The sequence below is a fragment of the Maniola hyperantus genome, chromosome 6 (assembly GCF_902806685.2).
Source record: "Maniola hyperantus chromosome 6, iAphHyp1.2, whole genome shotgun sequence".
NCBI classification, from domain to species: Eukaryota; Metazoa; Arthropoda; class Insecta; order Lepidoptera; family Nymphalidae; genus Maniola; species Maniola hyperantus.
Genome location: NC_048541.1, coordinates 2,193,023 through 2,219,816, shown reverse-complemented (window position 1 = coordinate 2,219,816; position 26,794 = coordinate 2,193,023). Strand labels below are relative to the sequence as shown.

The 26,794-nt window shown below is 38.3% G+C and overlaps 2 protein-coding genes across 2 annotated transcripts in view; one reads left to right on the top strand and one right to left on the bottom strand.

Moving 5' to 3' along the window:
- On the top strand, positions 1-6,665 carry LOC117982829 (transmembrane protein 237). Its single transcript, XM_034969258.2, has 6 exons — positions 1-802; positions 1,313-1,550; positions 2,102-2,348; positions 3,107-3,340; positions 3,962-4,139; positions 6,017-6,665. Exons 1-6 carry the CDS (start codon positions 290-292, stop codon positions 6,182-6,184), a joined length of 1,578 nt encoding a protein of 525 aa, XP_034825149.1. The 5' UTR covers positions 1-289; the 3' UTR covers positions 6,185-6,665.
- Positions 6,666-8,156: 1,491 nt separating this feature from the next.
- Positions 8,157-26,794, bottom strand: part of LOC117983171 (proton-coupled amino acid transporter-like protein pathetic) — a 30,328-nt gene continuing 11,690 nt past the window's right edge. The window contains exons 4-7 of the mRNA XM_034969650.2: positions 24,908-25,120; positions 20,878-21,009; positions 15,397-15,434; positions 8,157-15,176 (exon numbers count right to left, since the gene is read on the bottom strand). Of these exons, the coding sequence (XP_034825541.2) occupies positions 14,923-15,176; positions 15,397-15,434; positions 20,878-21,009; positions 24,908-25,120 (637 nt within the window). The 3' untranslated portion in view covers positions 8,157-14,922. The remainder of the gene's footprint in view (positions 15,177-15,396; positions 15,435-20,877; positions 21,010-24,907; positions 25,121-26,794) is intronic.

Sequence of the window (26,794 nt, the reverse complement as noted above, 5' to 3'; positions counted from 1 at the left end):
TGTTTTCGCAATGACGTCACTATTGACGTCATTGGCTGTTTGACATTTGACATTTTGAGATTTGAGAATTTCCTTTGTTTTTGTTGCGAGCAAAGTTGTAGGAAAACGCTGAAAACTGTTAAAAAAATGTATAAAGATGTGATAAAGCTGTGATCAAAACAATAACAAATATGGCCAACCTATTAAAGAATAATATTAGACTATAATTTTCTAGTTTAACACTGTTATTTAAAGGTCACGACTGGTTTGCATAGTCTTGTAAGCGTGGGCGGCCAATAATTCATTAAGTATGAAGCCAGGAAAAGGCGTCGAAGTTAAAGAAGAGATCGTGGAAGTTCACACAGCGGCCCGGTCACCATCACCAAAGCAAAAAGCTAAGGATCGACCTCGCAGCGGTTCAGGATCGCGAAAACTTTCCAATGGTCATGTTACTCAAGAACCCCCAGAAACACAACAGGGAGAACCCTCGGAGAGGTCCAAAACTCGAGAAAACTGGACCAAATCCGAACAAGAATCGTTAGATACCGAACTACCTATACATGATCAAATAAAAATGGGTATTTTAGGCTTTGTAGAAAAAGAAATTAAGAAATCCGATAAGAACCCTTCTTTCGTATTTTATTCTCATGATCCTAACGGTTTGGATGACAAGTTTATGAAGAATTTGTCTAGGCCGTCTAGTGGACACAAAGAGAAACGCAGTCCGTCATACAGGAAGAAAAAGAGGCACTCTTCCCGTCATAGAGATAGAGATTTGCATGATTTTGAAATACCTGGGTCTAGTCTTATTGCCTTAGAAAAGGTAAGTTTTATCTTAATTTAAAAAAACAATTGTTTCATAGTTATATTCTTATTGTTAGTGAGTAAATAAAAAAAAATGTTATCTGAATGTTAGTTCAAATAAATGAACTTATACTGTTTCACTGAGGTGACTCGTAAAGTTGGAAAGTTGCGGTTGCGGGAAAGTGACAGTTGATATAAAAATTGCGAATTCAATGTAGCTGCCTCCCTCCCACAATCCGCCTTTATGCCATGAGCCGTATTCAGTCAAGTGATACACTTCTAATATTCATCTAAAAGCTAGTCTAGTCGGTTTGTTCTATTTATTCTATTTTTTTTAACAAAAGGTAAGTTATACTTAAAATATTTATCATTCAAAGATAAGGAAAGACATAAAAAATTGTTGGATGGATAGAAAAAAAAACATATACCTAACAAACACTTTTTCTAGCAGTAAACCCTTGCAAGCTGATGAATTGGCCGTACTTTGCACAGTAATTTGCTATCATCAGTATTCAATGCATATTTTTAGGTTGATGACTACTTAAAGGAGTATAACAAAGATGAAGTGGTAACTTTAAGTGGAGAGTTAGAAATTGAGGCAAATGATGTAGAAAATAACAACGATTCATCAAAAGAACTAAAGCACAAACCTAGGAAGACTCGACGGAAACTGAGGGAGGAAAGACATGATACAAATGCTAACGGAATGGATGTTAGTCCGAAGGTGTTTAAGACTGGAACTAGATCTAAAACTAGTGCTAAAGCAGGTTAGTTTTCTTGATAGGAATAAGGCTAAACTGTACACCTATTATGGGTGGTATCTTGGGACACCCATTCTGGGAAAATGGGTGTTATAATGTGGCAGGTATAAGCCATAGGTATCTTCCCGATCAGTTCTTTATAATAATTAGGGTTCCATATCCCCAGAGAAAAAAGCAACCCTTATAAGACCTATTAAGGGGATCAAAACCTAAAGGGTAATTTACGTCAACCTAGAATGATAAAATTCGGCAGGCAGCAATATCTTATAGCACAAGTAAAGGGAAAACTCTAAAAACCGTGAATTTGTAGTTACATCATAACAAAATTGAAAATTAGTGTTTGAATGATCAAATAGTATGTTTACTAAATCACATCATAGATGTCGCTGTCCGTTATTAACTTGCAGTTATACTGCTGTTGGAGCTAAATTTTATCATACTAGATCTTGTACGATGGTACGGAACCCTTCGTGTGCGAGTCCGATTTGCACTTGACCAGTTTTGTTTAGCTACAGTTGTAACTGGATATATATGGAGTAATATTTATTATTTTTCAGCTCGGCCCACAGACCTAACAGCAATGCTAGAAAGTTTAGAGTCCAATGTCCCATATCATGACCAGTACATAGATAACCCATTCTCATCACCTTCACCCCTTACATCACCCAACGATGAACGGATCAACCCGTTTGGAGCTCAGAGACCTGAGAAGATATACCTCCAAGGAGGTGGGACGTTCCGAGCTGTGTCACGGGATAGGATACTGGAGTCACAGCAGTCAAGAGATGAGGAAAGGTATTTAAGGTATGAAGTTCTTACTTTAGTTTTAATATTTGTAAAGGGAAGAATAATATTTTTCAATGGAAAAATCTAGTATCTCATGGTTTTTAAGACAGGCCACACGATGCGTTTCTGGTGCGTTGCGGCGCCGCACCGCAGTAGATTTGAGTATTGGGTGCCAGTTGCCACATGGGCATTGTGTTGCACTCTAACAAAAAATATGGCATTGCAACACACCACCCCTCCCTGCCCGTGTCTCTGGTCCCAAGTCCGTTGCGCGTGCGATGCGATGCCGCACGACGTCGTAATGCATTGTATGGCATGGTAGAGCAATTTCTATGTAGGATGACGCAGCGGCACCGCTCAGGCGCCGCACCGCCAACGCATCGCATCGTGTGGCTAAGAGAAAAATTTGATTTACTTACTAAAATTTGATTTAAGAAACCGCGCCGCCATAGTCAAAGTCAAATGATTTATTCAAAATAGGTAATAAATTACTCTTTTTGATTGCCAGATGTTGGATTTCTAAGATATAGTGGTGTTAATTTTTACGCAAACTTAAAACTAAAGCTACAAGGGTTCCAAACGCGCCCAGGTCTGAGAAGAGCCCACAACAAACTCAGCCGGATATTCTTTTTATTATCACCACTTAGTCTTAGGTATATTCATCAGATCACGTAGCCGTGTCTGCTAAGACTCCACTTATGGCTCTTATGTTAAGGTCGAGACTACCACTAATTCAGAAAGCGGACCAAGAACTTAGATTTTGGTTTTGTTTTCAGGATAGGTAACCTGACTCCCTTGGATGTAGCTCTAACGGCTCAAAAGGCGTGGCGCAACTGCGCACCAGCATGCCATGGCGTGCTAGGCGGTCTATCACTCTTACACCTACTGCTGATTAGTTATTCAGACAGTTTGGACGCGGGCCACCTTTCCTTCCATGCGCTGGTCACCATGCCATATGTGGCCACTTACTACTTCTTCTGTGTGCTATGTTTACTATCAGTATTGGATAGGTGAGTCAGGCTACTTTTACTTACTGTGTATTAGTTACATGGACAGTCTGGACGCTGGGTGCCCGACCTTCCACATGCTTGTCACCATACTACAGGATGTGGCCACACTATGCTATGTCTGCTGTCAATATTGGAAGGTATGTAGGGTCACCTGCTGCTCCATAGTTACTATTGGACTTTGTATAGCACATTTTACTGCAGGAAAATAACTGAAGAACAAGAAAAATTCCAGTTATTCCAGTTATTGATGTCGGTCTCTATGGCGCAGAGAGCAGACACTATTCCTAAATATTATTATAGTAAACCTAAGGAATTGCTTAATTTGCGTGCCGAAAGTCATCTTGTTATCAGCCCGGATCATAGTATTAATTGTCTATTTCCATAATAAATAATATCTGTCCCGGCTGTACTCACGTGTTTAGTCGGGCTAACGTCGACTAGACACGTGAGTACAGCTGGGACAGATATTATTTATAATGGAAATCACTCACAGTAGTTTAAAGGCTAAAATATTTCCATAATCATACAATTTTCGGTAAGCAAGTGATTTACCTATAATGCCCAAAGCCTACCGGTGGGGCTGCCACCTTAAAAGCTTCATGAAGGATATTTCCATTCCAGGTTAGACGTAACCAGCATCGACCTGACCCGCGGCCTGCAGCCGTGGTTCCAACCTATAGTACTAGTGATCCTGTACACAGCTTGTTTGCTCGTGTGCACGGCGGCCAGGATGTATGACGAGCTGATGGTCTACCAGTACGCGCCGCTGGTGGCCAACATCACCGCCAATATGACCACCGTGAGTTACTATATAGTTCCAACCTATAGTACTAGTGATCCTGTACACAGCTTGTTTGCTCGTGTGCACGGCGGCCAGGATGTATGACGAGCTGATGGTCTACCAGTACACGCCGCTGGTGGCCAACATCACCGCCAATATGACCACCGTGAGTCACTATATAGTTCCAACCTATAGTACTAGTGATCTTGTACACAGCTTGTTTGCTCGTGTGCACGGCGGCCAGGATGTATGACGAGCTGATGGTCTACCAGTACGCGCCGCTGGTGGCCAACATCACCGCCAATATGACCACCGTGAGTCACTATATAGTTCCAACCTATAGTACTAGTGATCTTGTACACAGCTTGTTTGCTCGTGTGCACGGCGGCCAGGATGTATGACGAGCTGATGGTCTACCAGTACGCGCCGCTGGTGGCCAACATCACCGCCAATATGACCACCGTGAGTCACTATATAGTTCCAACCTATAGTACTAGTGATCTTGTACACAGCTTGTTTGCTCGTGTGCACGGCGGCCAGGATGTATGACGAGCTGATGGTCTACCAGTACGCGCCGCTGGTGGCCAACATCACCGCCAATATGACCACCGTGAGTCACTATATAGTTCCAACCTATAGTACTAGTGATCTTGTACACAGCTTGTTTGCTCGTGTGCACGGCGGCCAGGATGTATGACGAGCTGATGGTCTACCAGTACGCGCCGCTGGTGGCCAACATCACCGCCAATATGACCACCGTGAGTCACTATATAGTTCCAACCTATAGTACTAGTGATCTTGTACACAGCTTGTTTGCTCGTGTGCACGGCGGCCAGGATGTATGACGAGCTGATGGTCTACCAGTACGCGCCGCTGGTGGCCAACATCACCGCCAATATGACCACCGTGAGTCACTATATAGTTCCAACCTATAGTACTAGTGATCTTGTACACAGCTTGTTTGCTCGTGTGCACGGCGGCCAGGATGTATGACGAGCTGATGGTCTACCAGTACGCGCCGCTGGTGGCCAACATCACCGCCAATATGACCACCGTGAGTTACTATATAGTTCCAACCTATAGTACTAGTGATTGGGCTTGACGACAATCATGCTTAATGAAAAACACTGATGAGGTCTAGGTTGGAGCGAGCTTGTCTAAAGGATGACTCTTGAGTCTTGACTTGAAGGTACTTAGGTTACCCATTGCAGGAAATACGGAGTCCATATCGGAAACTTTGAGCAAAGACGTAGATTGTCGGTCAATAAATTCAATAAATGTGGCAAAATAATGCTTTTTAATAAATAAAAAACCGGCTAAGTGCGAGTCAGACCCGCGCACCGAGGGTTCTATTCGGGTATTTTTTCGACATTTTGCACGGTAAATTAAAAACTATTATGCATAACTATGAGGAAAAATCTGTTTTAGAACATACAGTGATAACAGATGTAACCACAAATCCGAAAACCACGTCGGATTTATTCCTTTATTTATGCTGTAAGACCTACCTCCCAAATTTCATGAATCTAGGTTAACTAAAGGAAAGTACCCTACAGGTTTTCTTGACAGACAGACGGACAGACAGACTATATATAGAGATGCAGACAACGATGTGATCCTATAAGGGTGCTTTTTTTCCTTTTGAGGTACGGAACCCTAAAATGTACCACACTTGATTTAGATATGGAATTTCAGCCCATATAAGTAAAAATCCAAGTGCTGTCTGGTACAATCACTATGGCAAGATGGTTGCCATCCTTTTTCTGTGTTTTTCAAATAACCAGCTCTTAGTTATAAGATGTGATGTGTGGCACAGTTTAGTAAATAAACGTCTTTTCTTTCTTTCTCAGGGAACATTGTTGAAAAATTTGACGCAATCATTGTTATTGTTTCAGCCCACAATCCCAACGTTCTACCACACGTGGACTCACTTCTCAATATGGCGGGCGGTGCTCTCGATCCTAGGCTTGGTGTACTTCATCATATCGAACCCTCCTGACCTGGTCCACGTGAACCTCAGCAAACTGCTACAGTTCAAACATTCCTTGCAGAGTATTGGATGATCATTTTATTTTGTTATTCTTTATATTGGGTAATGATTTAGTTTGTTTTGTAAAGGCTTTGACATATCGACTGTGAAATGGCAACATATCAAATTTTTGATGACCTCACTTTATGCCATTTCATACTCAGCAGTGCCACAATTCTATACTTACTCTATCTGCAGAGAGAAGTTATAATATAGGACATTCTCTGTTATGTAATGTAATCTATACAAAAAAGAAAAAGTTAACTGACTGACTGATTGATCTATCAACGGACATCTCAAACTACTATACGGATCGGGCTGAAATTTGTGTAGTCCTTGTAGACGAAGTTAGCTGTTAGTCCCATATAAATGATAAAGACAAAAAGTTTTTTCTGCGATGGCTAATTTGTAAGAAAAAAAGCTAATTTGTAATTATACTATATTGATTTTATATAGTATTTATATCCATGTATATTGTATATATTATATTATATTTTATAGTATGTACCTATTAGAGTGTATGTGTTTATATATACCTATATATATTTATATATGTCGGAGAACAGGAGGATGGCTGACAATTATTATTCATCTTTAGCCGACATCAGAAGGTAGTAATTAATAAGTAGGTACTTTAATCCATGTTCTTTACAAATAGTTCTCAGTAACGTATCGCACATGGAAACCATCAACGTAACACAACCAGATCACCCTAACCTAACCCTACCTATGGTCGCCTCCAACCACCCCTCACAGCGACCCCTCACCTCACTCTAAACTAGCTACCCTAAGCTAAACACTACATCGTGTGATTAGGGCGCAATTGCTATTGCAACCTCTCAATCAAGTCACGACCCACTCCGTTATCTAATCATCTCAAGGTAATCAATCACAACTTCATGAACGCTCTTAAAAGGATCATTGCATCGACTCTCTTACGATCTAAACCAGATCTTATAATTGACTTCTCATTACCAATTCAGAATATCGCAATAGCTCTACCTTCTCCACTCTGTGCACATCTGCATACAGAACACCATAGCATCGTGCGCCACACGCGCCACGACTACTATCCACCCAAATAAGCGATCACAACAGAAACCAGGTAGAATGTAAGCTATTCGATCTCATGGGCAACTCATTGTCTATTCCATTTCAACATTACACGAGAGTCATCAATGATTCTTTACCAACCGGGTTATACGATTCTAAAGCGGGTACCTACTATCAAAGTTAACTTCAAGTTACTATCGCACTAAACTATCACTTCAAACTAATCATTATCTCAACTGCCGGTATATCTCCAATTACACTCTAAATCACTAGCGTCTGCAGAAATAACCTTAACGGATGTCCTTATAATAATCTATCCACTGAGCCAAACGTTAACTCACGAATTACTCTAATATTCACCAATAATAATTAGTATTCCATATTCGTCGAACAACTACGCGAACATTATTAATAGTGCTTTGCAGACAACGTCACCGGATGGCACTAGATGTTACGATTTAACACAATGTACATTAGCATCGAACAATTACTGTTCTAACTATATCACAATCACCGAATTAAATATCACGATTAAGAAACTACCTACCTATCTCAAAGAATAATAATTAGCTAAGCTATAATCTGATACTTAATTAATTTAACGCGAGAGAAAATTGTGAACAAAATTCGTGCGTGTCAAAGTCCAACTCTGACAACTAAAATAAAGATGGCTACCTTCCGTAGAGTAAAGCTCATACGTTTCTTTTCACGGTGTCTACAGACAGTAAGAACTCTTTCAATATCGACCCTCCAATATATATATATTATATTTATAGCTAAATTGCGACTCCCCGTCTTACAGTTCTATAAGTTCTTAAGTATGGGTTGCCTGGAAGAGATCACTTTAGTGATAAGGTCGCCCTTTGTTTTTTAAGTGTATCCTGTATTCTTACTCTCTGTAAATCTATTAACAATAAAGTTATTTTAAATTAAATTAAATTAAAAAAAAGCTGTAAATTAGTTTGCGTTTATTTACAAAAAGAACAAAACTAGCACAATATTTTACAAAGTTATATTTTTAAGTTTATATTTACATGACCTTCATCTATCAAAGCTTTTTATTCTGACTGTACACTAGTATAAAGTAGTAGTAGGAAGTAAGTTTATTTATATACTACCACTTTTATAAGTTACGCAGTTTGAAAGGCGCGAAAATTACCTCAGCCAATCATAGCGTGCGTCGCGTCGGTGCGCTATTGGTTGTTGCTTATGCGCCACGTTTTGTACACGCAAATTATGAGCGAGATAGCATGAGTTTGTGTTGTTCTGGTGTTTAAAATCTTAACGTCAAGCAATAAGGTCTGTATCTCGAGGAGCTACCCGTGCACCCACCGGCTTCTCCCACCAGTGGGTCCAAGGGGAATTCGTACTTACCCGTACACCCACTGCGTTAGAGTTGAAGTTAACGTATCGATAAATAAATACAAAATAGTTAATTTTACATAGGTCTGTAGCACTTTTTAAGAGCTAAGACTGTAAGTGAAGGAAATAGTAAAGTATTATCAAGGTTAAATTATCATTATTTATTTGTTATTTTGATTGATACCTACAGGTTATATGTTTCTGGATTTTTATAAATTGCAAAATCTAAGTATAATTTTTCAATTTATGTCCATGAATTTTTGATAAAAATGCAGCAAGTAAGGAAGCATTATCATGGCATTCTCTATTATTGTTTTTAATAGAGTGCTATGTAAATTTAATTATTTCGTATTTATTTCGCGATATAATGTCTCAACATAGTTTTACATTTAATTCCTACCCTTAATGCAGTGGGTGTACGGGGAAATACGAATTCCCCTTTCACCCACTGGTGGGAGAAGCCGGTGGGTGCACGGCTAGCTCCCCTGTATTTTATTGGTGTACATTCGATTTTAGTTGGCGTTAGGTTGCGATGCGCTTTATAAAAGTGGTAATACTTTACATTCCATAAAAGATCTCATGAAATAATTGAATCTAGTCCGAAGTTCCAAAAATAATTGCTAAGGCTGATATTATGATCTTCGTGTAGTTATTAATAATAATAATTCGAGTACATAATATTATCACGATCTGTACCAAAAATATATAGAAAATAGTTACTAGTTTTAAAGTAATCATATTGTGGTTAATTCTGTTATACACAATCTCTGAACTAAAGTAAAATGACTAAATAAATGTATTTCCATCCCTTTTATAATGTTCCCTGCGGAAAAGGATAGCTAGATTTATACTCTATCGAGGGAAAGAAGTTAGTATAGCGCTCTCTCTGTTACGCAATCTCATGAAAATGACGGAGACAAATAATTCAGTGGGCGCTAACCATTTTAATCACACATGAACTTATGTTTTCGAATTGAATTTTGAATGTTTTTAAAAACATAATATTCGAATTAAATTTCGAATATTTTTTGAAAACATGTTTGTGATTGGGTGGTGGCTCAAAATGGTTAACGCTCACTGAGATTTTTGGCTCTATCATTTGTATGGGATTACGGATCAGAGAGAGCGCTATACTAACTTTTCATGGATAGAGTATAGATCTGGCAATTTAGTTACGAGACTGTGTACAACGAAATTAACCTCAGTGTGACTAATTCGGTTGTACACAAACTAAATTAAAATGACAGGTCTAAATGAATATATGGCTATATCTTTCATAATGCTCCCTGCAGAAAAGAATAGTACTAGAGTTTAGATCTGTCAATTTAAGTTTAGAGTTTTTGTACAGTACGATTGGCCACATTCTATTTTTTCTTTAGTTTAAGATAGCTTATAATATGAATATTCAAATGTAGATATAAAATACTTATTTATCGATCTAACAAATTATTATTATCGTAAAAGAATTACTTATGGCATAAATATGACGCAATATAATGCTTAAAATATTGTAGGAAAATTATAAATAATGTCTAGTCAATATACATAATTACCGAAATGGATAGACAAAGTGAAAACAAGCATTGGAGTTATGGGAAATATGAAATTATTGAATTCGTTTAGTCTTAATTTAACTTGATCCATAGCACAATAATTATTTGGTATGTACAATGTACATATTATATCACTCTTAATAAATACTAAAATAAAATAAAAATAAGAACTTAAACTAAGTATTTCAAAATTGCCAAACGCAAAATATTAAACGTTATATATATAGTGCATAAAAACGACTCCTCACGCGCCATTTTAACTTTTTATGTTAAATTTATTTTAAAGGTGAACCGTACTGTTCATATGACAGTTAACCCATAGAGTTAAAATGGTACTTGAGGAGTCATTTTTTACGGACTATACCATAAGTTACACGTTTTATCTAATCAGTCAAAAATATTGATATAATAGGTGTACATAATTCGATTAAACTGATGGTATATTTTCTATCAAAGCCCTATTTTTTATTCTAATTTATTAGTTATAATTATTACTTACAAAATATATGAAAACAAATTAACTCAGTCAAAGTCATAATAATTATATGAATCAAGTATATTTTTAATACCCACGAGTACCTAAAAAATAAAGCACACTTCAAACTACCTTTTATTTTATAAGAATTAAGTACCTATACTTATTGATTATAATATTTTAAATGTTTATTTTTTATTAAATACAGGAAAAATTTATATAATTATTTTTTGACCATAGCAATGCATTTTAATATCTATGGTAAAATATATTTAAAAAATTTATTTTTTAAAACTGTAAAAATGAGCACTGCAACGTCCCGCAAATTGCTAAAACGCGTGGCCGGCAGTTTAGTGACGTCAGCACTAGACTGTTTCGAGCTGATGGTATATTTTTATTTCGGCTGACGTCAAAATGACGTCATTCAGATGTTAATGAGACGTGGTTCCAGCGCAATAGCAATTTGCGGAACTTATACCAGAGTACACAGACTATGGTCCAAGATCTCAGGACCGCCAGACGTTACTTATTTTCTGAGATTCTACCAAATATTCTAACAAATTCTGTGCGATAGAGCAGATTTTAGTGTGTATTTTTAAGATACCTACGCATATCTGCTAGCTTGGCTTGCGGCTGACGTTCCATTGGTGCAAAGCACCAATGAGTCGGTGCTATTTTGTTTGTTCAATAACCCTGTCCATACGAAGTAATATATTAGTCAATGGCTGCTAAACTTTCTTAATAGTTATACTTAATATAAATCGACACCCAGACTTAAAGGAAAGTGAGTAATGTTTTTACGTAGGTAACTTTAGCAGCTGATACCTACAAATTGGCCGTTGGCACAAGCAAGCAAATATGCGTACGTTAAAGGTAGACGTACACACTAATACTAAGTATTACACATTTTGTTTCTTAGAAATTAAGTAACGTCTGGTTGCCCCGGGATCTTGCTCTATACTGTTTATAGATGTTTGAGCATTTTCACGACATGATTGATCATGTCGCCGCGCCGGGCTCAAAATTATGCCAAAATTGTTTAAAAACCCGGCGAAATTCCGTAAGTGCTTATAAAAATAATATTATGTAGTGTATAAAAATGATTACATAAAATCCGCTACAGGTCAGGGTGGCAATCGTGGTATGAGACGGAGGGATGCCCCGCACACCCGCACGTCACTCGCGCTCGCCCGCACCGGTTAGCGCGGGGGCTGTGCGGGGCATCCCCACCCCGATTGCCATGTCAACCTGTCGCGTACTATACATAATATTATAGCGAAATTATAAAGGTTTAGAATAGCGTCATTATTTATAAGATAAGATTACAGGAGTAATATTTACTTTACTTCTTAATTATTATAATTAACTAAATAATTGTGTCTAATTCTGTTCTAAACAATCTCTAAATTAAAATGACCGATTTAAGTAATTAATGTGTTGCTATTGCACTTTCGTACTGCTCTCTGTGGAAAAGAATAGCACTATACCCTATCCGCGGAATAGAGTTAGTATAGCGCTCCCATATACATAATATATAATCTCATATAAATGATAGAGCCAAAAATCTCAGCAGGCGCTATTTTCAGTTACCAACCAATCACAAATGAAACTATGTTTATGTGTTAATTTCAAATAAGCGGGAAAGGATAGCTAGATATATTATACTCTATCCATGGAAAGAAGTTATTATAGCTCTCTCTTCGTTACGTAATCCCATGAAAATGACAGAGACAAATATCTCAGTGGGCGCTAATCGTTTTAATCAAGTCACATACAAAACTATGTTTTCGAATTTAATTTCGAATGTTTTTGAAAACATTTTTGAATTGAATTTCGAATGTTTTTGAAAACATTTAGATTTGAATTTCGAATGTTTTTAAAAACATGTTTGTGATTGGCCGGTGGATCAAAATGGTTAACGCCCTCTGAGATTTTAGGCTCTATCATGTTTATCGGATTACGTTGTTACGTAATACGAGAGAACGCTGTGCAAACTTCAATCCGCGGATAGGGTATAGATTTTGACCTTTCAGTTTAGTTAAGAGATTGTGTACAATAGAATGAGCCACAATAGATATTCATACTAATAATAATTGGCAGCTGAATAATAAATAATTTATAACAAATATTATATTTGTTATTAAATGAATAAATAATTGATTTCTTGTACTCGATGGTTTATTTTTAAATCTTACAAAACATTTTCGAAACTATCTCAATGTACCTAAACGAAAACGTGATACGTGCCATGTTATAGCACAACCAAAAAAAAGAAAAAGTAAGCAAAAAAACTGTAATGCTCGGGTAAGGCCCGGTATCCACCTAAGCGGGGCGGAGAGATGTGTACAGTAAACCAATCCGATTTTTAAAAGATGATCTGATATTTTTTTCACGTCATCTATTTTGAATCTGATTGGTCGATTGAACGTATCTCCTCTCCTCTCCGCTTAGGTGGACACCGGGCCTAAAGGTATGGGGACAGACAAATCCATTTTGGGTAGGTAGGTACAGTAAAATTGTATCAGCCTTATTTCCTTGAGATATAATATTCACGTGATGGGCGTGCGGATGAAAAAACCGGCCAAGTGCGAGTCAGACTCGCGCACTGAGGGTTCCGCACTACAATCGTATTTTATCGACATTTTGCACGATAAATCAAAAACTGTTATGTCAAAAAATAAATGAAAATCTGTTTTAGAATGTACAAGTAAAGCCCTATCATATAATACCCCACTCGATATAGTAATCTTTCTTTGAAAGTTGAAATAAGCAATATTTGTTCATGACCACAATTTAATTTTTTTTGTGTGATGTAACCACAAATTCACGGTTTTCAGATTTTTCCCCGAATGTCTGCTATGAGACCTACCTACCAAATTTCATGATTCTAGGTCAACGGGAAGTACCCTGTAGGTTTCTTAACAGACCGACAGACAGACAACAAAGTGATCCTATAAGGGTTCCGTTTTTCCTTTTGAGGTACGGAACCCTAATAAATCATGTATAATTTGATTTTGACGCTTAGGCATTTGGCGTGTGCGGAAATTGGATGTTGGCGAAAGGGCAACGGAGGGATGTGTCAGATCAGAGCACACGTATCTTCGCCGCAGGGACGAGCTACGGATTGAATTTTAATCTATCTATACTTATAACCTCTATCTATACTATAGGCGCCGTCCTATTGTCATCGTTCATCGTGCGATGAATCTAGACAATATGAACGGATTGCATGATCGCGCGATCTTCAATAGGACATTCAGTAGAACACAGTTTAAACGCACGGACGCGCGATCATTTTCGTCGGACGCACGCATCATCGCACGAGCTATGACAATAGGATGGCGCCCTATAGTTCGCGACAGGTCGAGATAGCAATCGGGGAGGGAACGCCGCGGCACACCTGCAAATCCCCGCGCTAACCGGGTCACGTGCGGGGCGCCCCCCTGCCTCATACCCCGATTGCCATCTTGACCTGTCGCGTACTATACTTATAATAGGTATGAGCCGTGATAACCTAGTGGTTAAGACGTCTGTCTCTTATTCGGGAGGTCGGGGGTTAGATCCCAGACACGCACCTCTAACTTTTCGGAGTTATGTGCGTTTTAAGTAATTATCACTTGCTTTAACAAAGAGTGTTAAAACTACTAGAACAGGAAATGGCTACTTTTATCCCGGAAAATACAAGACATTTTTTAAAAACCTAAATCTATGCGGAAGAAGTCGTGGACATCAGCTAGTACCTACTTAATATCGCAAAAGTGTGTCTGTGTCTGTTACCTTTTCACGGCCCATCTGCTAAATCAATTTTGACGAAATTTGGTAAGTGTAGAGGTTAGCTTGCGACGGACTTAGGCTACTTTTTATCTCGGAAAATTAAAGCGTAGGTTTATACATATGTACAGATTAGCGACTGGACTGCATTTTGTTATTGGCTCTAAGGAAAAAGTTTCTGTATAACAGTTTCAATGTTTGTCAAAAAATAATTTGCAAAAAAAACAATATATCAAACGTTGATTCGCGTTGTTCACACATCTCGCTCTTGAATAAGACGTAACTATGTCCCGTAAATGTAAATTGCAATAGCAAGCTCTTCCACTCGACTCGAAGCGAGCATGGAGAGCACTTTAATGGTACGATTACACCTACCGAGTAGTGAAGCGAGACAGTAAAATGTCACTCGGCGGAGACAGTGCTGTGGCTGAGAAATTGCACTCGTTAAAGTGTTTATACCAACCGAGTACTCGGCCGAGGACATTGACTCGCCACTGTACTCGTTAGGTGTAATCCACGGACTAGAGAAATTCCGTTATCTGTGGTGTAATCGTATCATTAACGCGGCGTACTTGTAAACCTAGCGACTATCGCAGTAATAGACGAATAGCATCCTGAAACCAGCACCAACATATAGAAGGCTAGGAGCAAAATATTCTTCCACAGTATGTAGGAATACTTGCCCAATCCTCTGTCCCACTTGTGGACGGTTTGGACAACCAGTGGGATGAATAGTCCTAGAGTAGAGAAGAAGACTGCACCGACCAGACCTATTAAAAGCTCTAGGTCGGGAACTGCTGCGGCTAGGACCACTGAAACAAAAATAAAATTGACAAGATCTATTTTATTAGAGCAGGAGGTTTGTACGCATTCTAGGGGGGTTGCATCCTAAAAAAATATTCTAAACTATGCATATTAAAAAAATGTTCCTAAAAGTTATTGGATATCGACCACAACCTCAAAATTGTCGAGAATACTGCAAAAAACCGTTTTTCGTTTTTAATAAATTGCTCCGTCAAGTAACCTACTAACCAGTAACTGTAACACTCAACGTTCTCATCACAATCTGTACAGTTAGTATAAGATTTCATAGTTTTAAAAATACCAAAGTCGAAATCGACTGTTTCCATACATCTACAGGCAGCGACACAGCGGAAATATTGCGAACTAAAGATGATCGAGTGTTTGCGAGTATAGCTTTCAACTTTACGATACCAATTACCACATAACTACGTCACCATCGAGAATGGTTTGCGTTTACCTACACCAATACCAATATCGAGTAATTTGGCAGTACGAGTCCTAAGTTTGACGTCCTAAAACTAGTAAATGACGTCATTTTCGCTTATGGATACGAGTCGATAGTCGAATTGTAACTCACCAAAAAATACTCGGTGAGAGAAGCGTGAAAGCTTATTGATAATTAAACAAAATGATGAAATTTAATAAGTGAAGTGCCTTAATTTGCCCACGGAGGCAAGGAGAATGTTTGGGAAGGTAGTCAAAGCTAACCGTCGTGATTGTGTAACTTAAATTTGGTTCAGCGGCGTAATTTGTGATGTGCGCAGTGTATCGGTCAAAGAAACAGGTTCTCACATAGCCCAAACCCTCCAGCAAGTTGAAGTGACAGTGAACAATCCATGCATGTCGTACTGGGTTGAGCATCCGTCAAAGAAACAGGTTCTCACATAGCCCAAACCCCCCCGTAAGTTGAAGTGGCAGTGAACAATCCTTGCCTGTCGTACTGGGTTGAGCATCCGTCAAAGAAACAGGTTCTCACATAGTCGAAACCCCCCAGCAAGTTGAAGTGGCAGTGAACAATCCATGCCTGTCGTACTGGGTTGAGCATCCGTCAAAGAAACAGGTTCTCACATAGTCGAAACCCCCCAACAAGTTGAAGTGGCAGTGAACAATCCATGCCTGTCGTACTGGGTTGAGCATCCGTCAAAGAAACAGGTTCTCAAATAGTCGAAACCCCCCAACAAGTTGAAGTGGCAGTGAACAATCCATGCCTGTCGTACTGGGTTGAGCATCCGTCAAAGAAACAGGTTCTCACATAGTCGAAACCCCCCAGCAAGTTGAAGTGGCAGTGAACAATCCATGCCTGTCGTACTTGGTTGAGCATCCGTCAAAGAAACAGGTTCTCACATAGTCGAAACCACCCAGCAAGTTGAAGTGGCAGTGAACAATCCATGCCTGCGTTCCTACTGAGTTGAGATTTGGTACCACAGCATACCTACAAGTACCTAGTGGGGTACCGACCGATGGACCGTTCATATTATAGAGTAGGTACCTAACGTGAAGTGGCTGAATGAGGATGCCTCAAGACTGGATGTAGAAGACAGACATCCACAGGCTAAAATGATAGATAATGATAATAGTGCATCTCGGATGAATCATTTTGTGCAGCGATGACTGGATGTAGAAGACAGACATCCACAGGCTAAAATGATAGATAATGATAATAGTGCATCTCGGATGAATCATTTTGTGCAGCGATGACTGGATGTAGAAGACAGACATCCACAGGCTAAAATGATAGATAATGATAATAGTGCATCTCGGATGAATCATTTTGTGCAGCGATGACTGGATGTAGAAGACAGACATCCATAGGCTAAAATGATAGATAATGATAATAGTGCATCTCGGATGAATCATTTTGTGCAGCGATGATTGGATGTAGAAGACAGACATCCACAGGCTAAAATGATAGATAATGATAATAGTGCATCTCGGATGAATCATTTTGTGCAGCGATAGCCATCCATACATATAGCTCGCAGAATGCATTTACTTGTAGCGTTGTAAGATCGATCACAAAGAGTATGTCACACCTTGATCATTGAGGCAAAGGTAAGATATGCACAATTTATTACCTACCTATACCTAGGTACCTAATACCTACATAATATTATTCTAAGCCTTATGGGTAGGTACATCAAACGTGTGGCTCAAATTTCCTACTAAGTAGGTGCCTACTTACATTAATTTATGATTCAATTATACATATAAGTTGGTACCTACATCTGATAAAATCAACCCATTTTTTCACCAGAATAGAAACCTAGGTAGGTACCTACCTACCAGGTATATTAAGAAACATACATACAATAACAGAAAATACCTACCTACTACCTACCATTACTTGCATCCATTCACAAACAAGAAAGTAGGTACTTAATTTATCTATATATAAAAAAGGAAAAGCTGACTGACTGATCTATCTAATTGAAATTTGTGTAGTCCTCGCGGACAAAATCGCGGGCACAATCTAGTATAGAAGGGTATAAGTTAGTAAAATTTTGTATGAAATGGACCTACCTACCAAATTTAGCTAGCTTATTATATTAAGTATTTTTCTAAAATAAATTATTATTTTCAGGTTGCAGATCATCTATGGTACCTAACCTATACTTACCAGATTATGTTGCCTATCTTCCAGCTACCTAAGCTAGGGCCACTAGAACCTAACTTAATTCAAGAGTCAAGACTGCAACTAACCTGGGGGTCATCAGACTTGTAGAATACCTATATAATTTGAACTGTTTATGATGTACCTACTTAAATACACCTTATGAATTTTACAGCTGATGTAAAATACTTATACGCATACCTACCTACTTATAGTATCTAATTTAAATTTAAACAAAAGAATTTAATTTGTTTTATTTCATCCTAAAAAAAGTAAGTTTTCAGATGATACTAATAATAGTTAAAAAGTATTCTGGAATTTGCCTGCCTGGATATTTCCGGGAATCTATGATCAAAACTAAATTAAAATGACAGGTTTATGTGTATTGCTGTTCCTTTCATAAGCTCCCTGCACTGCAGAAAAGGATAGCAATACATTTAGACCTCGTCTAACAGAATTAGCCACACTGTCCCCAACTGTTTGTGCACCAAGTCTCATCAAAATCGGTTCAACACTTCAAAGATTAGCTCACAATTTTTTTAATTATGAGCTTATTGAGAACGTAACAGGCAATTTTCAATTTTGTTTATTTGTATGAACATTTTGAAACGTGCAGCCTTGATGGGGGTAGCTGAGGTAAAAGGGAGGGGAGGGAAATCATTCCCTTGGAAGGAGTGATTTTCCGCCGGGGATGTATACTTTTTTAAATGATTTTTAATTTTGATAAAATTGTCATTGACTTAAAAGAGCCTCGGTAGGGGGCGGCGGGGTAAGTCAACCCCTTCACTCCTTCAGCCAGAGACTCACTCACGTTTTGTATGGATGAATCCAGAGACTCCGGAACATCCCTATTTCCTCTTCTTTTCTCCATCAAGGCGGCAAGTCTCAAAAGCTAGCCCGTTGTATGTAGGTATGAATTAAAATGCCTATAAAAGAATCTTATGGCATGACTAGCTATAAAAACACTATGTTCATAATAGAAAAGCAGAGACAAAAAACATTTTATTTACTATTAAATTTTTATATTGTTATAAAACTGTAGTTTGTTGCGCAGTGTTACTGCACTTAGATGACTTATGAGGATTCTGTAGAGTGTAGTCTTGATGCAGCAAAATCAACTTGCATTCTTCTAACAAAGTGGATTAGGCAGGTGGTGTGGTCATTCACAGGCTGTTAACATAACGTAACTAACTGGTCCACAGTTATCACTGAAAAAATAGAAATTATTGATCTTTAATTTTTTAAATTGCTAATTAGACAAGAACTATTCTTCTTATTTTACTATCTATCTTAATGAGGTCTAAGTTTTATTTATAATATTAATATTAATTAATAAGTAGATGATGCCCGTGACTTTATCCGCGCTGATTTAAAGGGTAAAAGTAGCCTATCTCCTTCTCCAGCATGTAACAAAGCTCCACACTAAATAATTTATACTTGCAACTTCATTTATCTTGTGGGAACTGTTCGATTTTCAGAGCCTAGTTTATTTAAAAATAGGCTATATCCATCCCCAGGATGAAAGATCTTTGTACCTTTTGTCAAAATTGGTTGAACGGATGAGCTGTAAAAAGCCAGCAGATAGATAGACAGATAACCTTTATACATACACTAAAATACAGCTCAAACTCAAGGTCCCGAACTTAATTACATGTCTTAAACAAAGAAAACTGAATTGATTATTAAAGAGTTGCCTTTCTGTAATAGATTACCTAGATGTTTTATTGCAACTTTAACTTCAGTGTACCACAAGATTATGTCTAAAATGTGTTGTCATTTATCAAGCGGTCAGTAGTCAAAACTGTTCTAACAAATATAATTATTAATGATGGCTCAGCCCTTTTTGAACTCATTTAATGCTAGGTACCTAGTAGACAGTAATTATTTAAGTAGGTAGGTACATATGAAGTTATGTTATGATTTAACTAGGTATACTCTTCAAACCTGGCCACTTGTCTATGTGTCCAAATTCAGATCAAGAGATTTGTATTACCTAGTAATTGGTACATTATGTGAGCGTGATCCGAAGAGAGAGAGTAAACTTACTTAAGGTCGTCAGTCCAGCGGGTTGGAGGTCGTCCCACACTGCGCTTGCTGATACGCGGTCTCCACTTCAGAACACGTCTGCCCCATCGGTTCTGCGGCAGACGTGGCCTGCCCACTGCCAGTACAGATTTCTAATTCGTTGGGCTATGTCAGTCACTCTGGTCATCCAACGGATTTCGTTGTTACGGATTTTGTCCCTCAGAGTTACCCAACATAGCCCGCTAAGCGACTTTGAACTTGTGGACAAGGCCAACTGTCAGTGTCCACGTTTCAGCACCATACGTCATCACAGGTAGGACACATTCATTAAAGACTTTCGTCTTTAGGCTTTGGGGTATCGACGAATTGAAGACTTGACGCAATTTTCCAAATGCTGCCCAGCCCAGCTTATTTTTCTGTCAGCTTCCTTGTCGAAGTTGTTTCTACAAAGTTGTATTACGTACAATAATATATACCTAATAATCAGTAAAACTTCAGTTTTCTAGTTAAAACTAAAGCGATTGTTCCGTTTGTTTCAGTCTCAACTCTCAGTTTCAGTTATGATAAAAGGTTATGTTGGTTTCGTTGGTTTGTTTTGATTTATTTTTTTACTGACAATGACAGAGTAACAGACTAGAAAGCGGTAACTTTTTTTTTAATCTGATGAAAATTTGGCTCTGGACACAAGTTTCTTGAGGTTTTTAGTGATCTTAGACAAATTACCATAGACACACACACCATAGACTAAGTGGTGGACTGTCACTTGTTTGTCATTGTCACGCTGTCAATCTGTCATTGTCAATCTGTCAAAAACGTCAATAAACGAAATAATAAATGCCAAACTCAACAAAATGGCAGCGTATATCTGTCCCCCTTTTTTTGCGAACGTGTAAGAGAGACAAATTGTGGCGAGAGTTGGACCATCACGTTTACTATTTCTTTTACTCGATGAGTCCAATACTGACTGTTATGGCCAACTCATACTGCCGGACAATACGTAAACATTGACCGTGAGGAGTAAACGAAACGATAAACGATAAATGCATTGTTCAATCTTGTACTAACTGTACCGTCCTTCATTATGGAACCTTGCACTGAATCTTTCCTTCAGGCGCGACCACATGATGTCCATGGGGGCGTACATCTGAAGGAAATACGTGAAGAACACTGCTAGGGCCACTAAGATCTTCGCTGCTAGTGCTAGGCTGAAACAAAATGGGACAGTGAAAATGAAAGTCGCATCTATAATGGGGAGTGTTTGACCTCATTCCACCCTCCTTTTTCTACAACCGCACCGCATCGATCAACAAATTCCTGATAGACCGGCAACGCGGATTTAGGTCTATAAAAATCCCGTGGGAACTCCTTGATTTTCCGGGATAAAAAGTAGCCTATGTCAATTTCCAGGTCTTTAACTATACCCATGCAAAAATAAGTTAATTAGTTGCTCCTCCGTTGCGACGTGATTGAAGGACAAACCAGGCAACACACTTTCACAATAATTATAATATGGGTAGAAAAACGAATCAGATCAACTTTTAACAATAATCTAACACTCATCCTAACACTCGTAATATTATACTTAGGTACATACTGGGGCCGATTCTATTGTACACAATCTCTAAACTAAACTAAATTAACAGGTCTAAATTTAGTGCCATCCTTTTCCGCAAGCAACATTATGAAAGGGATAGCATTAGATTTAGACGTGCCATTTTAGTTTAATTAAGAGATTGTGTACAATGGAATTAGCCACAATGGGGTCGATTCTCTTGTACACAATCTTTAAACTAAACTAAAATGACACGTCTAAGTCAAAGGATAGCACTAGATTTAGACCTGTTAATTTAGTTTAGTTTAGAGATTGTGTACAAGAGAATCGGTCCCAATATTATTATAATTACACACCTACACTTAGTAAAACTTGATCTATCTCCCAACTCATAACTTTAAATGTTAAAATAATAATATATGTAGATGTTAAGCAGAATAGAAGTTTTAGAAAAAACAAAGAAGTAATAACTAATGGGCAAAATATGTACCCTACTAGCGAATTTTAAATCATTATCATTTTGGTGAAATTATTATTTTCCTTCACAGTAATTTCACAGGTGATTTTATCCTCGCGATTATATTATAATGATCGCTGAAAGTGATTTTTCAATTTGCGCGGTTACTTTTGTTTGCTAGAAAAATGAAATAGATATTAATATAGATATAGATATTGAATAATTTGCTAGAAAATGCTTAATAAAATAGCGTTGATATTTTGCAGGATAGTTTTCACAGAAAGTGAACTTTACGTAACGTAAAAACGTACCCAGTAAAGGATTGTTTCCTACATTGATTAAACTAGATCATTTTCCCTCTTAAATATGAAATTCTTGCTCTTTAGCTCGAACCGATGACGTGATTGCGCGTGGGAAATTAAAATATACATAAGTAGGTACATACTAATTTTACTTTGTGACATTTTGCTTCGTGATTATCATTAGTGTTACATTATGAAAAGGTTTTTCACGTGATTTTTCACATGCTATCCTATCTGTGAAATGCTTCATCCCACTTACGCCTCAGTCAGGGGTTCGTGGGTGGGCGGTAGGACAAATTCCCACACTTCGCCCACGCTTAGGTCGTGGTTTTGTTTTATGAACAACTAGCTGATCCCCGCGGCTTCGCCCGCGTGGATTTAGGTTTTTAAAGATCCCGTATAGCCTATGTCACTCAGGAATAATGTAGCTTTCTAGGTACTGGTGAAAGAGTTTTTAAAATCGGTTCAGTAGTTCCAAAGATTACCCCGTACAAACAAACTTAACGACATTTCCTCTTTATATAATAGTATAGATATAGAAGTATAGAAGATATAGATGCATACCTACTTGAAACTTTGGTGCACCAAACGCTAGAACGCCCGTACGAGTAACCTCGTATTGTTTTGATATTACGATGTCAGACTTCAAAGTAAAATGGACCTAAATGCTCCTAGTTATAAAATTGAACACTCTACACTAACGGTTCGTATTTTAACTTTTCGCTAGGTGGTAGATTTATAGGGGTGCTCGACATAAAAATTCTTTTTGCGAAAAATACTTATAAGTCATGTGCACCCGAGTGCAAGACTTTATGGTATGACTACACATTTTGTTTTTTTCTGAACGCAATACAGCGGTATTTTAAAGTTTTATTTCAATTGGGGTAAAGGGTGTGAACTGTGTACATATTAGGTATGTGAACAAGATCAACTTTATAGTCGCTGATCGTTCCTCCCTGTATTGGGGACTATTATACGCAGAGAAACTTTCAGCTTTTATAAAATAATGAAGGTCTGGCACGTACTTCGTACTACGGTCTTAGTCTATAATATGTTTACTTGCCTACATAATTACCTAGTTAGTAGACAAAATAAGAATTTAGCGGTAAGTAGGTCGGTCGATGAGGAAGGCGGAGGACCGTGCATGGTGTCATATTCGCAGGAAGGCCTAATGTGTAGGTAACAATGGACGCAAATGGGTTAATAGGGTGTACCAGTGGGCCGATTCGGTAACTCAGTGTCAAAGAATTTGTATGTACTACCGTCTACCAGTGTCTAACACTGAATGATAGCCACAGAGCTCATTCGACATTGGTTGGTAGGTACTACATTGCTGCTTCACTGAGTGATAGTAAAAGAATTTTTTGTAGAAAACTTTCAATGTATTAAAAATAAATGTCAAATGAGCTCTGTGGCTATCATACTGTATTAGACACTAAGTTATTGTGCTGGTCTAGCACTACAAAAAGCCACAAACAAGAGAAGAAGAAGACACTGAGTTAGCGAATCAACCCACTGCAACTGGCATTTAAATACAGGTAACTTCTGAAGCTTTTAGCGCTAATAACCCCGTTAGAAAAGCGTAATAATGAATGAATACGATAAATTGGGGTGTTAAAAAGACGTCTAATAATCTTGCCTCGTCAGACTCAAATAGCATATCTCGTTAAGACTAAAAAGCAATCAAAATATTCAGCCGACATTGAAGAAATCTGAATATTTCAATCATTACTTTATTTCCCAACGGACATTAAATGAAGTTAGTTACTTAAATTGGGAGTTGGAAACTCAATGTGAAAACTTTCTCAATTTAAATGATATTAATTGTCTGAGAAATAGGTGAGTAGGCGACGTTTTAAGTGGGTAGGACGTAAATAACTCATAAAATAATGGCATCTTTATTTTCGACAAAATTCTTCACAAAACTTGACTTCAAATTGCCTAAAAAGGTAACTATACCTCAGTTACCTTCTTAGGCAATTTGAAGTAAAACTTCTTTAGGCGTGCCTTGAGACATTGCTTGAGAGTTGACAGGGGCTGTTCCCGTTGAGTCACACTCCCGTGAGTAACACTGTGGCTCAACGGGAAAAAAATAAAATCCCAGTGTGACTCGAGAGGAATTTTATTTTTCCGTTGATACCTATTACCTACTTACATATTGTGTGTGTGTGTGTAACAAGACGTGTGACACTGTGACTTGTTACACACGAAATATGTAGGTGTGACTCAACGGGAAATATAGAATTCCTCTTGTGTCTCAGTGGGACTCAAGAGGATTTTTTCCCCGTTGAGTCACAGTGTTACTCATGGGGGTGTGACTCAACGGAAACAACCCGTTGAGAGTAACTCAGATCTTTTTTCAGACGGAAGTAACGTTAACACGTCACTTCTGCAAAAGCAGCTGTTTTCTTTAATATCTTTTGTTGAGGTGGTACTTAACAAACAAACCTAGCTTTATAGTAAAGGGTAGAGCTCTTTTTATCTGCTAAGGTATACGTGATATCATAAAAATCTTTCGGCGTGCGTTTGGTTTCTCATTTCTGTAATACTCTCTCTCACGGTTCAAAGCCCATAAGTTATTAAGCTTGCGCGGGGACACAGGCTGTACAATTTAAATTGTGAGATTGATAAAATGATTAATAGGAAGATTCAAATTAAATGTTATTTTCCATAGTTAACTGTTAGTGTAAAAAAAAGTAAACAAAATAATGAATTCTCAAACTCATAATTAGGATCTATGGTTGCATAGGGTGTTTTATGAAAACATAAAAAAGTTTCAGGAGAATACTCACGGCTCTTCCTCTGGCAAATTCAGTGTGATGCTTCCCAAAACCTCGTCTCCATACTTCAGGTATCCAAACAGTCCGACCACCGCATACAGAATGGCCACAAGCACCATAGTGCTGTTGAGTACTCCAGGGCAGCCCAGAAAGCGTCGAGGATTGGCCATTTCATTCTCCACTGGCATCACCACGTTGATACCTTCCATCGCGAATATAGCTGTACTGAAAACAGAAATCAATGAAACGACCTCTCCAGTGCAGTGGTGAGTGTTGTAGTCTTATAATACCTCTATGTGGGAGGTCCCGGGTTCCCGCCCAATTTGCAAATTGGACCAATTTGGACATTTATATTATACTAGCTTATGCTCAGGACTTCGTCCGCGTGGACTACACACATTTCAAACACCTACTTTAGCCCCTTAGGGATTTTATTTAAAAAAAATCCTTTCTTAGCGGATGCCTCCGTCATAATAGCTATCTGCATGCCAAATTTCAGCGCGATCCGTCCAGTTCTTTGAGCTGTGCATTGATAGATTAGTCAGCCAGTCAGTCAGTCAGTCATTCATTCAAGGGCTTAACTTGTAGTAGAATAAAAAAGGAACGCAATTCAAACAAAGGCTCGGACCGAATCCTAAAAGCAAGTAGGTATATCCTTATCTATCTGTACTCTTAGTACATCTAGCCCAGCTTTAGTCTACCTGTGCCGTCTAATTATGACAAGCGCTGTGTGGCTGGCAGTAGGTAGGTACCTACTCAAAATATAGGTACTAGTAGGCAGTGGCGTGCAGGTCATAGAGGCATAAATGCACTGCTTACCCCAGTTGTAATAGTTTAATGCATATTTTTCATTATGACCTGTCAGTAAACAGGTTTCTACCTAACTAATGCCTACCCTAGCTTCAAATCCTGTGCACGCCACTGCTAGTAGGTTTTATGGGCGAATAAGCTGTCAAAGACCTTTCTACGAGAAGCGACTTATATTTGCCCTTGGAAAATAAATTGTACCTATACCACATGAGATATTTACCAACAATTCCACTCAGCGTAGGTGATTTGCCGCATATTAGCCCTACCCACTCGTGATATAGTATCGCCCTGCAGGTAATGTCCAATGTAGGCGTCGAAAAATCGAGTTAAGTGGTCTATGCATGCTGAATATTATTATTGCCTTCAATAGGTAGAGGTACCTACACAATTTCAGTAGCAGAAATTATTTCGATACAATATAATCCATACTAATATTATATATTACTTAAATGCGAAAGTGTGTCTGTCTGCTAGCTTTTCACAGCCCAACGGTTTAACTGATTTTGATGAAATTTGGTACAGAGGTAGCTTACATCCCGGGGAAGGACATAGACTACTTTTTATCCCGGACAATCAAAGAGTTCCCACGGGATTTTTAAAAACCTAAATCCACGCGGACGAAGTCGCGGGCGTCATCTAGTAAAAATATTTTTAGAAGACCATTAGTTTTTATTTAAGTAGGTATCTATAGGTACTTGCTTTAAACCAATCGTGTTGAAAACTCATTGATCAACCCATATCGCCAGCCCATTAGGTACTGAAAATCGGTCAAGTGCGAATCGGCTTACATGCATAGGGTTCCGTACCATCGTACAAGAAAATATGACACTTTTTTTCATGGCCGAAATTTTGAAATTCTTATTATTTGTTGTTATAGCGCCAACAGGATTACCTAGACATTCTGTGAAAACTGAGGCATGCAGGTTTATTTAATAATTTAAAACGCACATAACTCCAAAAAGTTAAAGGTGCGTGGCCGGAATCAAACTCCCGACCTCCGATTAGAAGGGTGACGTCCTAACCACTAGGCTATAACAGCTACGGTTATACGTATAGATAATCTTAGAGGGCGTCTCACACGTTTGCATA